Raw genomic sequence first — 15,493 nt, 5'->3', positions numbered from 1 at the left:
GTGGTTTCTATTTTACTGTTTTAATGGTAGCTCACTACCCTAAAGTAGGAAGCTTTCCACTGACTTTAGTAATTCTTTTTGATCATCCCCATGAAATGGTAGAAATAATTTCAAGAGATTCAAGATTTCTAAGGTGAAAGCAGCTTATATGATTTCATGTATTTTAAGCATAGGAAAAACCCCTACTTTTGGAAGAACCACATATAGGCAAGGTTTGAGCTAAGTTGTTATGTTTACAGCTATTTTTGCCAGTTTCACTTTTTTGCTGAATTCCAGAATAAAAATTAGAAACTTAGATATCAGAGGAATTATCTTTCTCTTTTGAAACAGAACTGTAATAAAACCATGTGAGTTAAACTATAGTGAGACACATTTTGGTAAGTCGCAGAACTTTTATTAAACTGCTGTTTGTCAGAGAGACAGAGGGACAAGTTTCCAAGTTTGTCTCTTTCCTAACTTCCTGAATTTTTAACTGTTTAATAATTTCTCATGCCAAAACCTTGCATAAAAGCAAACATCTGTTTGTACAGTGCCTTTTGCATAAGGCAGGATAAAGATGGGTGGGGAGTCCTAGGTTTGGTTGCCATTTGGAAGTCAGCTTGGAAATCCAGCATGTTCTAAGGGGAAGGAATTTACTTAATGCTTATGATCTCCCAAAACATACCCCGATAGTGTTACTGACATGGGGAATAAACTCCTTAACACCACTTTAGTATTAAGAACCAAGCATTTCTTTATTTGCAGCACCGGATGCACAGGAGATAATTCCACCCATCGTGCATGCCGTATGCTGCCTCAGCCAAGGATGTATCACCTGATCGCATACTTAGTCGTTATTTTTCCCAGAATAGCCATACATATTCATTCTATTTCTTGGAACTGATTAATATTTTTACATAGTCATTACGCACATGCCCTGGTCTTGGAAGGGCTTTCATGGTCGTCTCTGGAGATCCCTAGCGGTGTTGAAGAGGTACACAATTTGCCACAGTTTGTTGGGCTTTATGCTGGTTTCAACTGGCCTTTAGGCTGCTCAGTTCTTTCTTATCTCTAGTTTCGTCTCCTCTTTAGGCCTTTCAGTTCCTTCTTATCTCTACTGTATAGGCTAGTATTTACAAGGTAACATAAGAATTGCTCTTTTAAGGTTTAGTAGTCTTGAGGAAATGGTAGAAGCTGCATGGTGCCATAATTAACAGGAGGAGAGGAGGTGTTTTGCACATTAGTAGGTATAATTTTTCTGCTGCCAAGCTATATAAAATTCCAAATACACTGTAGAAACTAGAGTTCAGTTTTACTTTAGATCTCCCCAACAGTATGAGCTTAGTATTATAAATGAGCTCTTTTGAGAAGAAAGAGCTTTTTTTTTTTTTTTTTCCTTTGTCTGCAAAGTGGAGAAATGGATTAAATTCATCTGTCCTGACCCGGTTGGACTTGACGGCCATTATAGGTCCCTTCCAACTTGACGTATTCTATGAATCTATGATTTGACCTTATAGCTGAACTGTTGCTGCTCCATAGGGCGGCTGTGGGTTTCTGCCTGCACTGCAGGTAAAACCTTGGTGCCCTGTGGAATGTGTTTGTGGGTATTTCAACAGTTTTGTTTTGTGAGAGTTAGAGATTAATGAAATTTTATTTCATATCCCGGGATTTTAGTGTGACGTCCTCATCTGTTGGCTTGTTTTGTTTGTTTGGGTTTTTTTTTGCTATTCCTCTGCCACATTTGCCATCTTTACCAGTTCTAGCTGTGGATGTATGTAGGACTATCTTCAAACTCCCCTTTTTCTACTGTGGTCAGTATGTCCCATTGAAGGATCAAAAGCAGAAATAACTGCATCTGTGGGAGTATTCAGGCTGTAGTACACTATTACATAGAGAAAGGGTCAGGAAAGCAGAAGTAATTCTTTCCCAGTCAGCCATTCAGCACACACCTCACCAAAATGCAGTCTAGTTACTAATACAAAATGTAGATCATTTCATGGGCCGCAAGTCAGATTTTTTTCCATGACAAAATGCTTTCTATTCAGAGAAAGCAACTTCCATAGAACGTTTACCTCAGATGCACTTTTTTCCCCTCTCCGTTCTTAAGGGATTTGCAGTGTGGGTTAGTGGTAAAGTCACGAAGTTGAGCCTTCCCTTCTCTAACGATGCTGTTACATGACTTCATGACGTGAAGTTTTCCCTGCTAGGTGGGTAGATAGAAGAATCAAGTTTCCCAGCATGCATGGAGGAACATCTTTGTGTGTTACAGCGAAGCGCTGTAGGTCTTTGTATCCCTTTTGTAAAGGAAAGCTCATGATCTCCCATCCTGAATGCACTGCCTGTATAAGGCACAAGTGTGGTTACCCCCTAGCCTGGAGTTGGAGCCCAGAGAAGGGCAATATGATCTACCCGCTTACCCGAAGAAACCAGATTGCTCTGACATTCTACAGTTGACTCAGTTTCTTTCTCGGTTAGGTGTTTCTGAGTGTAAGCATCTATTTTTGCATGTAAATTACTTTTTTATTAGTGTGAGCTAAACTTTTTTTTATCTTTCTGATTGTTGTTAGGCCTTTAAATGAGAACATTTTTATAGTATAATGCAGACTTATTATAGAAAAAAATTAGTAAATTAGAGTAAAATATGCAAAGTATCTGCTTTTCCAGCTTGTATACCATTTTATCTTTTTCAGGAAGCTTCTAGGATATTTGTGTGCATTATATTTTACAGCTTATAATAAAAAGCTGAATTTTAAAAATTAAAAGTTTTTTCTTTCAAATACTATTGTGAGTTTCAGGAAATTATACTATAGCTACAAATGCGATTTTGTGATCCTTGTGGGTAATAACCTCCTATAAAGCTTTTGCTAATAGTCTTCAATAAAAAGGGAAGTAAGCCTACATATCTCAAGGTACAAAACCCAGCTAGCTAACACACAATCCAAGTAACAAACTAATCCTAAAACCGATGTAAAGCTGTTTTCATTTCACATTCTTACCTGAGAAAATTCAGACTACATGTCAAAGATGTAACTAGTGTAACATAGGTTCTCCCGTTGCAGCTGAACGCTGCCCAGCAATAAATATTAATGTAAGCTTTGGCTTTTCAGTGAATCCATTTTCTTGTCTTTTCTTTCTGCTGATTTTTCTAATACGATTTTTCTAATATTCAATCAATATTACAATAGTTCTGTATTTGAACAGAATCTAAATTTAGTGCACAGAAAAGAACTGAACAAATTATAATCTCCTGATGAAGCCAGAATTTTTAGGGATTGGTTTCCCTGTGAGTTGGCTATGGGTAGTTCACAGCACTGTGATTTCTTCTTCTTGTCTTTCTTTTTTAAATCCCACCCTCCAATTTATTTGCTTGGCAGACCAATCAGGTTTGAGAAAATGCAACAAAGGAATACAATTGGAAACAATAGGATGATATTCCTTTACTTAAGAGTGGAAAACCAGCAAGTTTGGTTTCTACCAAAATTTCTTCCTGTCGCCTTTAAATAAATCAATGAGTATTTGTGATATTTTTGGTGTAAATTCTCTTTCTGCTGATTTTTCTAATATGAATGAGAAATCAGATGTTCTAAGATAATTTAATTCACGAACTGCTATGTTCTGTAAATATTCAGTACTTGGGGGGGATGCAAGGGAAGACATACATGGTAGTCAAATGACATTTGGAATGGATTGTAAAGTGACAGACTAGGATAATAGTTGGGCACTTGGAAAAGTTTGTGTTTTGTAAGGTGTGCAGGATTCCAGATGTGGCTAGGAATTACAGTCATGTCAGTGGCATAGCAAGCAGATCAGAAGGATGTAACGGGAACATATTTCCCTTTTATAGGTCCTTTGATGTTGAAGTTTCCTAAAAACCTTTGCAGAAAGCTTGAAAGCCCTCTCAAAATGAACATGAGACTCGAGGTGAAGATGCAAATAATGAAGGTCCATAAGCACAGAATTTGCTTCTCCATTTTTAAGTCTTGTGAGTTCTTGGAACATGAGAATTCATTTCTGTGCCTAAAAGGTTGACCTGCCCCCATCTCTACCCCCACTCCTATTTTTGTCTTAAGGAAAACCAACTGCAACTGAGAGTTGATATCCCGGATAGCAAATTATTGAATTATGCAATATGCTACCAAAGGTACTGAGAGTTATTAATATAAGGGCAGCTTAAGGAAAATTGATGTCTAAGAAGGTATGGCCACCTACACAGGTATAATCACTTTAAGTGCTTTGATTCCAGTAGGAAAGTATTGTAGGTTTTTGTTTTCTCGTTTCATTCAAGCTTCCCTGAGAATCAATTAGCTCTTTTGTACATAAAGAAAATACGTTGAGGACTATGCCCTCAAAACTGTTCTTGTTTCAGATCATATAACTCTGAATGCTAAAAAAGTTCTGCTCAATATAATGCATCCTGCAGAGACTTACTTCTATACAGGAGCCACAGTGATGATGTCGAGGTTTTCCGTGACCCTAAGGGCCAAGTCATATAGATCTGTGTGGACTGAGAATGTATTTCATCATGGAGCACAGCCAGCAGTTAGCAGTATGAGTGGGCTGCAAGCGATGCTTCCTAACCACAGCTGGAGAATCTGTAGACAAACACTGGAAACAATCAATTTGAACAAAAATGGTTCTTCAGTGGGGATGGAATTTCATGATACAAGATCGCACAATGTAGATAGCCTAAGGCCAGGAGAATGGCAAAAAGATGACTACGTACTTCCTCATCGCTCATCTCCTGGCTGCCATCCTCTGTCATTTTGTCTGTTTCTAGAGAAAACTTTGGGAAGATTTTGCATTGTCTGGATTCATAATGTAAAAGCTTCCTGAAGACTCAAAAATGCTCGTGTGTGGGAGAAGGCAGCAGTGTCCCACTCACTTCTGTATCGGCCTATTCTTGTAATATTTTGGCAATGTACACACTCTTAAGTGCATTCTCTCCTATTTTCCCTCTATTATTTTCAAATTGTCATTCCAATATTTTCTCTTTTTAATTTACATCTGACGTTTTTTAGCTCTCTCCACCAATCTTGCATTTCCTTGTCTGCTCATTTCTTGCCTTTATCTTGTTTTTACTTTTTTTTCTTTCAGAAAAATCTGAAACATGAAGTTCTAATATAGACTATAACCTGGTCAATTATTCCCCTTTATCTCCACTTAAAAATGTTGTTGTCAGCAGTAATAGGACGAGGGGACCTTTTCTCAGGAATGCTGTTTGCAGTGGCAGAAGATGGAGGTCACTAATACTAGGGAAGAGCAGCCTTTAGAAAGGGGCTGAGAAGTAAAAATCTGTACCAGTAGTAGTATGTAATTGTTATTTTATTTTATATTCAAAACATCTTTCCGCTGGCAACAACAGTAACAATGTTTTTAATTCTCTTTCAGCAACAAGAACAAGATCCAACTAACTTATACATTTCCAATTTGCCGCTTTCAATGGATGAGCAGGAGCTTGAGAACATGCTGAAACCGTTTGGGCTGGTTATCTCTACGAGGATACTGCGGGACTCGAGTGGGACAAGCCGTGGTGTTGGCTTTGCAAGGTACTTCAGTGGTGTTAGCCATGCTGGCAGCTTTATTCCTTTTTTTAATTAAAAAGGCAGAAATAGGAGGAAAACGTGTAAGTTATTGAAAATTATCAAGCTTTTAAAGAAAAGGGAGCTCTAGATGGAGATACCAGCAGGGTTTTGTTAATTCTGCCTTTCGTAAAGCAAATGTGGCTGTGTCATCTTGCTTAGATGGCTAAATCTGAATCTATTGCTCTTTTTGGACAACTACCTGGAATAAGAGTTCACTTCCTTCTCTTCTATGTACTCCTTCTTTCTTCTCTATCCCTGAACCAGTAAGCAAGAATTAGGCGGTGCTTCACAGAAACTTCTGTGTTATTATGGCTTTTTAAGCCTTAAATTCAAGACAGGAGGCCGTAAGAAAGACCCCCCCCTTCCCTCCCTTCTTTTTTACTTTCTTTTGTTTTCTTCATTAGTTCCTCTGAAAAAATCAACTCATCATTGCCCTTAGAACATCAGCTCTTTGAATTTTCTGGCTCATTAACATATTGTCATCTGGGAAATAAAATATTTTTATTCACTAACAGTAAATCCCACCCCAAAATATTTGACAGCTTGATCACATCTCTCCCAAATCAACAAGAACAAATTTTTTTCCCTAAATCAGTAGCTACCTCCCAAATATTCTGTCCATGTAAGTCTACTTATTCTCTAGTTAATTCAGTTATTTGTTCTGAAGTCTCTCCTTTGAAACCTTTTATGTACTTAATATTTTTCTGTCTGTCATTAAGTCCTGCTTTAAACCTGATATGACGATCAAAATTTTGAGGCTTTAGATTGGATATCTCTATCATCACAAAAATGGACATGCTTTGAGCAAAAAATTGGGATTCTCGAAATAGGTTGTAAAATCTCTGTCAGCAGTCAAATTCCAATACTTCAGGTATTCAGTCAATATTACAATAGTTCTGTATTTGAACAGAATCTAAATTTAGTGCACAGAAAAGAACTGAACAAATTATAATCTCCTGATGAAGCCAGAATTTTTAGGGATTGGTTTCCCTGTGAGTTGGCTATGGGTAGTTCACAGCACTGTGATTTCTTCTTCTTGTCTTTCTTTTTTAAATCCCACCCTCCAATTTATTTGCTTGGCAGACCAATCAGGTTTGAGAAAATGCAACAAAGGAGTACAATTGGAAACAATAGGATGATATTCCTTTACTTAAGAGTGGAAAACCAGCAAGTTTGGTTTCTACCAAAATTTCTTCCTGTCGCCTTTAAATAAATCAATGAGTATTTGTGATATTTTTGGTGTAAATTTAATTGGGTGTTTTTATGACATTCATACGCTTGTATTTTTTTTTTCACATAAGCATACGCATAAGTATGTGAGTGTGAACTCCATACAGGTATACAGAGAATATGTGAGTATGTTTTTGGTCGACTTACAAAGCAGTATCTATCCAGAAGTTATATTTACAGATTTTTTTAAAATACTGATACTTGATTAAATGCAGCTTTCACTTTTTGGTACTGTGAAGGGTAGAATCCAGTAACAACCAAGCTAAAATTCAATAGACATTATGAATTTATTTGGTCTTTTCTCCCTAAACTTGCTTACTAACTCTGCCTTGAACCAGTGGTATTTTAGGAATGCTTATATTCTAATCTAGCCAGAAGAGTTTTAGACTTATATGTAAAAGTCCGAAAGGCATGTGTATCCAAAACCTCACTTGTACCGAAGACATTAAAAGAGATTAACTTTAAAGTTAAATATTTTCTCAATAGGTCCTGTATTATATATTGTCTATTTTATATATACATCAAGATGAAGTTATTCTTATGTATGTATTTTTTTATTCACACACACATAAATTGTAGAATAATTTGTAGAATAAGCTGTCGTATCTATTCAGAATTTCTCCCCTTCTGCCAGGTAGATTTTGGAACATTTCTGGATTAATATTAGCTAAAGTTAAAATTGTCTGAGAAACATGTAGACCTTAAATAAAGATTTTAATTTCTTGCCCTAGGGAGCATTTTATTAGGTAAATAAGGGGTAACGTATTTGATCCTGCGGATCAGCCTTTCTGCTTCCTTCAAGACAGCATAGGTACTTTGTACTGTACCTATCCAAGTTATGTTCTACGTAATTTCTAAGTAAGTAAGAGCATTGTATTTGCAGTTTGGCACTGAATTTGGCCTCAGAGTGTGTAAAATGTTAACTGAGTTTAGTTTTACCTGCCTGAAGCTCTGTGTTCTTAGAAAATAATCCTCTCTGTTGCTCACACGTGGGAAAGCAAGCCACAAAAGTAAAGCAAGAAAAAACAAGAAATGTGCTTAAAAAAAAATCGCAAACATGGGAATCTGGATGAGCATTTAATTTATGTTAATTATTCTTTATTTTCTTAGAATGGAGTCAACAGAAAAATGTGAAGCAGTGATTGCTCATTTTAATGGAAAATTCATAAAGACACCAGCAGGAGTTTCTGGTATGTTGCATGTATTTCTAATAAGATGTATGAATGGGTTACTGCTTACATGGTGGAAGCCTGTTAACACGGATTACTGTATCTGGCTTCTCATTCAGAGGCAGGCTTATTAAAATTAAACTGTGTCTTGTTGGATGACTATAATACTTGCTCACTTGGAACACGGTATGTCACTTCTCTACTGTAAACCTTTTCTAGGAATCTAGTAGTGTTCTCTTCTAGCAGACAGGCAAGCAGCTAAGATGCCTTCAGCCAGCTATGCACACATTTATGTCCCACATAATCCCAGTTGAAGTCATGAGACAAGTATGTGTAGCAGAACAGAATTTGGCTGATTGTCCGTAGACAGTTTTTGTCTGTTTTTTTTTTAAGAGAAGCAAAAAATGAACTACTTTTGCCATCTGTTGGTGATTTTTTTCAAAGTGATTTTCAAAACAATAAAGATTTTATTAGAAAGAAATAGATTCTGCAGTAGTGCCTTAATGCCAGGCATTTTCATTCGTTGGGGAGCTGTGACTCTCAAGTCAAAGTAGGCTTTGAGGTTCTTCAGGAAGATGGAAGGAGGTCAACAAAGAATGCCACTTTTAGAAATATCGTGCAAGGCAAAATGCTGATAAGCTACATAGTGCATTTTTGGTGTCACACCAAGTTCCTCATCAGTTTGCATGCTTTGTCAGCACTGTTTCTAAGAGACAAAATGTGTATTCCATAAACACTTAAAAATGAGGAAAAGAAATTCAGAGTAGCAGAGTAAAATAAAAAGAAAAGATGGCAATAAAGGAGGAAGGAATACATGCCTGACATTCCAGGCAGCTTTCAGTAACCATTTTATTGAGAACCCCAAGTGGGAATTTTACAAATTACATTGTTGATGTGGTTGCTGAAGCCACTTTTATCCTGCTGGTGAAATGTTCTCCTCAGCCAAACCCTGACACCAAGGAGGAAAGCAGCCCTCGGCAGGCAGACAAGAATGTGGCTTGTTCAGTAAAACTACATACATGCCTCATCTCTGAAAGATTACTCCAGTTCGAGGCAGTCTGTTCTGCAGTAGGGATGGAAAGCTGCTCCAGAGCACAGGAAACCACTCCCTTCACCAACACTAATCTAATGCAGGGCTTTGACTTTTCTGGCTTGGCTTTTGCAACCCTTTTGCATTGAGATTGATTGCTGACATTATTTAGTTAAAACTTTGTTATACATAGGGGCTATAACGTTTACTTTTCTATTTCACATATTTTGCAATCTGTGTTTTATGAGATGGAAAATCCCTTTAGGGGCAAGGAGGTCATGGAATAATTTTCTCTGAATGCTGACTGTTCTCTGATCCACCCTCCGTGATTAGTTTTATAGTGCTGCTATGGCGTGGACATAATCAAGAGTAAAAAGCGTGGCGAAACTGAGGGCTCAAATTAACATATAGAGGTTCCTATTCAATGAAAGCCAGTAAAAAAACTGTAACAGAAACTCATATTAGTGCTTTTTAGTTTGCTCATTTTTATTTTCACTTGCATTATCCTGTTTTCAATGAGAGAGCCATCAAGCATGTCATTGCTAATCATGCTTTGTCTCTGGTGGGCAGTTGCGAAAGCTGGAGTTGCACTCTTACATGATCAGGTTCAACCCGGCAGAAATAGAAAGCTGCTACATGGAATTGTAAGAACAATTTCTGCAGCGTGGAGGAAAATATTTACCAGAAAAGTGTGGTTAATCAAGGGCAAGAAATTTGCACAGAACTGATGGTTATCAGAAAGTGGAAACTAAAGAAGGGTCTCAAGATGTAATCCACCTCATGGACTTTGCCTTCTAATGCTTACTTGGCAATAGAGATGTCTAGGCTCCCTGTCCAGAACAGACGAAGAAGCAGAGACTGATGTATCTTTGCTGTCAGCTGTCCTTACACTTACAAAGACTGTGTAGATGAGTCGCTCAGAAATAGATAAATCTAAATGTCTGAAAGTCAGGTAGTGAGTTATAACCATCCATGACGCTGAAAAATGCAACAGATAAGTAGGTGTGTAAGGGAGCTGTGAGAACCTTGTTTATTAAAGGCTCCCAATTTTGTTGTAAATGGTTCAGCCCCAACTCTACTTTTCCATGCCGGTGCTGTCAAGTTTTATTGCTTCTTGGAAAGGTTTTTATGGAGTTCAAATTCTTCCTGGAGTTCCTTACCACATAGCAAGCACATGTCCAATATTGCAGTCTTACTAGAGGATGTAGCTTATGCATAAGGATGTGCTGCAGTCTGCCAAAAAGTGGGGCAGAGTCGTGAGGCAACTGTGGTCTTGGACTATGTGCACAGAGAAAAGTGGATGTAGTGGGAAAGCTCTTGGACAAAGAAAGGTTGGGAAAATGTTTGAAGTAGGTTAGTATCCTTTGGGTTTATAGAGGAGCAAGCTCAAATACATGTAAAATAAAATGGTAGAACTGGAACGGTGTTTAAATTAAAACATTGTGTCCTAGAAACTTGGCTAAAATCAGCAAGGGGAGCTGGCTATAAAAACACTGTTATCAGGATGAGGAGGGTAGGAGAGAAGGGCCCGTAATGAAATAGGTGTGGGAGGAAAAACATCTGCTCAACAAAAACATGCTTTCATGATGCAGCTTTGTAATTTTAACTAGGTTTGGATTTAAATGGAAGAATGGGTTAAACACAGTTGTAGGAGGCATAGGTGAAACCTCCTCTGGAGCATGAGAAGACAGAACAGAAAAATCTCTGAATTTGAGAGGGCCAAAGGGTAGCACAGGGTGGTTGTAAAAGCAACTGCAAAACCAGTGAGCGACTGGGCAGTGATGATACTGAGCAAGCTGAACCCAGATGTAACAAGCTATTCAGGCTTTATTTCCCTCCTCCATATTAGCTTATGGAAATACATTCAGTATTTAGGGTGTCCTTGTTTGCCTGCCATGACGAAGAAGGAAGGTTAGCTTAGAGGGCAATTTCAAATGGGCTGCAAGTTAGTAAAGTCCTAAAACTCCTCGGAGTGCTGTATTAGTTTCACTGTTTGTGTTCTTGTCAAGGGTTAGGGCGGGCTGGCCACTAGACAAATGACAGATGCTCTCTATTAACTGCTCTCCCTCCTCAAAGGGGAAGAGAAAGGGAATAAGGGAGGGAGATTTATGAATTGGAAAAGAAAACTAAAACTGCTTTAATGAAAATTATAACAATAAAATGAAATATATACAAAACCAATACCAAACTCTATCCCCCCTGGTGGCAGTTACATCACCGTGACCAGTGATGTTGTGGGCAGGCACTGGGGAAGTCCCAGACTGGACCCAGTGGCAGACAGGGACTGGATTCAGGAATGCACAGATTGGGATTGAAGGCAGAAGAGACAGTGTTCCTTTTGGATGCCATACATTGAAGAAGAGAGCTTGATCCTTGTGATCCCTCAGCTTTACACCAAATATGACATCTATGGGATGGAACACCTTGTTGGTCAGTTCAGGGTCACCTGTCCTGTCCGCTCCTCCCCGCAGGTGCAGCCTCTAATGTACTGCACCCACCGCGGTACACGGGATTTATCAGTGACCTTGGTCTCCACAGGAAAAAAATATAAGCAAGAGCCTTTCTGCACACCAATCCCTGGTAGTAACTGTAAACATCAAGCGTCATCACTTCTCATAGCAGACACTGTCTGCAAAAGTATGCTGTTAACTTCAGAAAGTGCAGTTAGTTAGAAGAGACTGAGCTGGAAAGTGAAATCACTGAACAGAATTGGTTCTGTTCGAGCTCAAACCAAGACAGTTCTAGTTGGGTTTGAAGCAGTTATCTTGTGGCAGTAGCTTTCAAGCGTTTTCTATTTGCTTACCTTTACAAAGTATCCAGCACTGCAAATCCCTATATAGTGAATTTAAGCCACTTGGCCATAAACACACATTTCTTAGTTATCTTTCACAGATCCTTTAGAAATAATTCGTTAACACAATCTGAAAACCACTGCTAAAGGGTATCAAGAGGTCACAGTGGTGGTGTTACTCCTGACTGTCACGCTGAAGGCAGAAGAACCAAGATCTTGCCCATTAGATCAAAGTTTAGAAGCTTTTATTGCTCTCATTCTCATAGCTTGTAATTGCTGCTTTGTTTTAAGAAGCAACATCGGAATAGAAAAGAAAAATCTTATTTAAAACTACTCAAAATATGCTCCTTTGACAAATTATTAGACCTTGTGTAAGTTATTGAAGAAATATAACCCTGAGCACTGCATTTAAGAGTACATGTTTTGTTTCTCTTTAAACATATAAAGCTACTGAGATCTTGGATTGCACAACTACTTCTTTAATTCCTACAGCTTTTGGCAACAGTTTCTAACTCTGCAGGCTTGGTCTATCATTAAAGTGATGTTTTAATGTCAGAATTCATTAGTCTCATATGCTTTGTCACTAGAAAATAAGCAATGAAAGTCAGTGAAATATGCAGTTGAATTTAAAACTGATTAAAAGAATAGTATTTTAAAACTATTTTATTCATATCTGAAAGCAGGGTTTATTGAAAAGTTGATAAAATTAGCCATGTAAAGTCAAGGGTGTAAATACAAAGTCCAACATACGAACGTGAATTTTGTTCTTGCATTTATAGTATCACCTGGTACATATTTGGGTAGTCGCTGAACAAAAAAAGACTGAATTCTAATGTACAGATGTGCACAATGTGTGTATGGCAAGGAAGTATTTACTCTCTGGACTGAAATTGCATTCACATATTTCTTCTGTAAAAAAAACATGAGCCCTAGAGGAGGGCAGGAGGAGATGGTCAGAATGTTCCCCAGCCAGGTTTTAAAACACTGTCCTGCTTTCAAAGCATGGGAAAGCTTGCGGTTACAGAACACCTCCATAGCAGCAGCTCCACAGACGTCTGCAAACCATTGAGAGGTCTGCTGGTTTTCACTAAGTGTCAGTAGAGTCTTAGCTTCAGACGCATAAGTCCACTGTAAGTCAGCTATCTCTAAGCTGTTGTAACTGAATACTTACACCTTTTCTCTCTGTCTGGCACATACAGACAAGTCAGTGAATGATTAATGATCCCCTTCATCCCTGGGCCTGCACACTTCCCAACAATTAAACAATAAAAATGACTCTCCCTTCCTTCCTGGACCACAAAAAGGTTGCTTGACTGCTCCATAGAGTTCTTTAGGGAGTTTTTTTGTTTTTATATCTGTCAATTATATACATGTTGTATGTGCAAGAGAGAGAATATCGTACTTGTGAAAAATAAGAGGAAAAGCAAGCTGAAGAAATAAACTTCAGATTTAATTTTGAAGAGAGTAAGGGCTATGTTCATTCTTTCATGGGAGGGAGATTATACTTGGCACCCATGAAGGTTTATCTCCTTCTCATGACCCTCCCTCTGATGACCATCAGTCACTGTGTTCCTGAAGCAATGAATGCAATAGTGCTCAGGTCACATGTATGCAAGAGCAGCCAAAAATTGCAGTTAGGCTTTCAGTTGCAGCAGTCCCCACTATCAGCGTTAGTTCTTGAATTGGAATCAGAGAAGGCAAATGCTATAGAGCCTACTCACAGCAGCTGGTGGTATTAAATAGATGGTCTGATTAATTTTTTATCGTTGGAGTTGGAGCTTTCACAGCATTTGGCTTCATTTATGGACACAGTGAGGAGCAAGAGAAGTTGGAAAGTCAGAAGAACAAGGGTTCCCATGACCAGATTTGTGTTCAGTAAGATGGAGCACCAGCTTCTGGCAAATCACAAATTAATGCTTTATTATTATTGCTGCAGGTTTTGAATATTACGTATGCAAAATCCGCATGGGTAATTCTTGTTTGACTTTTTCTTCCTCTTTATATTTGTTAGGAGAGTGTTGCCAATGCAACAAGATATTTCATCATTTAAAATTTAGCTGTTTTCAGTTGCCTACTGACAAAAAGAAGTCATATCTATTCTTAAAATAGATCTTTGTGAACATTTTATTCAAACAGTTGGACAGTTTACTCTGTTTTTTAAAAAAGGTCTTTATCTTGAGACAGTGATGGGAAATGTAAGCACAAACAATGCTTGCAGAAAAGTTTTGTACAATTCACTATGGGGATTTTTAATGAAAGCATAATGCAGTTTTAAATAAAGTATTTATTACCTGTGAGTGCTATAGTACAGAATCACAGGGCTAGAAATACCTTTAGGTATTTTCTGATGTCTTTATAAGCTGTTCTCATGCCAGTTTCTTTTGACTTCATCCAAAAATTTATAGTGTGTTTTGGAAGTCACACATGCTTCCCACAATACTAGATAGTTTGAAACAATTTATAAGTAGCCAGAGATTCTTGATTTGGGGAAGAGCTTTTTTTTTCATTTAAGGCAGTTAACTTCAGTATTTGAATCTCAGGTCTCCCTTTCAGATGGATTTTTTTTTCTCACTGCGTGAAATCAGAATCAAAATAGTTTCAGACCTGAACCCAACAATTTTACCCATATTGACTAACATCTTCTGAGATTAACTCTGTTTATTTCAACAGAACTGTAAGGTTCTGTAAGGCCAAGGTCATTGGGATCTAGCTTTTATAAAGTAACATCAAATTATCCATCAAGCTATTGATATAGTACCTGTTTGCGCCAATGTCAAAAATCCCCTCAGAAATGTGAGATTTTGAAGACAATGTTCTTCAGTTTCTGTCTCCTCCTTTAGGGTTTTTATTATTTTCTTGTGCACTTACTCCACTGTCCATAGGTCCCCAATACTTTTTCCAGTGTCATTAGCCTGACATTTCCCTGGTTTATTTTATGATTATAGGATTTTAATTACCATTTGCTGTAAGATAATACATTTTAAATTAATTCAGTTGTCATGTCTAGTACTAAAGACTGTCTCTGATATTAAAGTTATTTGCTGAATAATAGCGTGTGGATAGGAGAGGTACAAGTCTCTGACAGATGTGTGGTCAATGCTGGAGATGAGACAGAACCACATACCAATTCCGTCTCCCAGTCCATCCATCTTTTATGGAGAAGACTGTCAAAACATGCATCCTTCAGGAAGTGGATATTTTCCCAGTAGCACCAGAGCTACTGTTTCAGGTATGCCAGGGGTGACTTGGGCATAAGTGCTAGTTTTGTGCCAAAGTTTTAAAAGTCAAGCTCTTCGCCACGTTGTAAGTCTCTGAGGTTTTCAATACCAATCATCTTCTGTAAACGCAGACAGAGTGACAAGCTCTACAGCACTGGCCATGGTTATACTAGTTGCATGGTACAGATAGATACACTAAGATTTTTCTTTGAGTTGTTTTTTTGTGGGTGGCCCTGCCACCCCGTGTGTTTACTCTGCATTTGGAAACTTGCTTGTTTTCAAATCCAGCTGTGTCTCATAAAGGTGTTTCCAAACAGAGAGTGACTGGAGGAATGTAATGGTAAAGCTTAGACAACTCACGTGTCCGGATTTATTGGCAGAGAAGCGATCGCAGCCAAGTCACAACAGTGCTTCCACCCTGTGATTGGGGAGAGTGTGATGTAGCAGAGTTGTCATAGGTACTCTGAAGCTATTGCAGTTTAAGTAGTAGGGAA

At 38.1% G+C, this 15,493-nt stretch overlaps 1 protein-coding gene across 2 annotated transcripts in view; it reads left to right on the top strand.

Moving 5' to 3' along the window:
• The window catches only part of RBMS1 (RNA binding motif, single stranded interacting protein 1), a 66,186-nt gene that overhangs the window by 35,439 nt on the left and 15,254 nt on the right, over window positions 1-15,493 (top strand). For both annotated transcript variants that reach the window (XM_010141335.1, XM_010141337.1), the window contains exons 4-5: window positions 5,368-5,525; window positions 7,902-7,981. In XM_010141335.1, the coding sequence (XP_010139637.1) occupies window positions 5,368-5,525; window positions 7,902-7,981 (238 nt within the window). The remainder of the gene's footprint in view (window positions 1-5,367; window positions 5,526-7,901; window positions 7,982-15,493) is intronic.

The sequence above is a fragment of the Buceros rhinoceros genome, unplaced genomic scaffold (assembly GCF_000710305.1).
Source record: "Buceros rhinoceros silvestris isolate BGI_N320 unplaced genomic scaffold, ASM71030v1 scaffold768, whole genome shotgun sequence".
Lineage (NCBI taxonomy): Eukaryota > Metazoa > Chordata > Aves > Bucerotiformes > Bucerotidae > Buceros > Buceros rhinoceros.
Note: the sequence above shows the minus strand (reverse complement) of the source record. Positions and strands in the feature narration are given on the sequence as shown.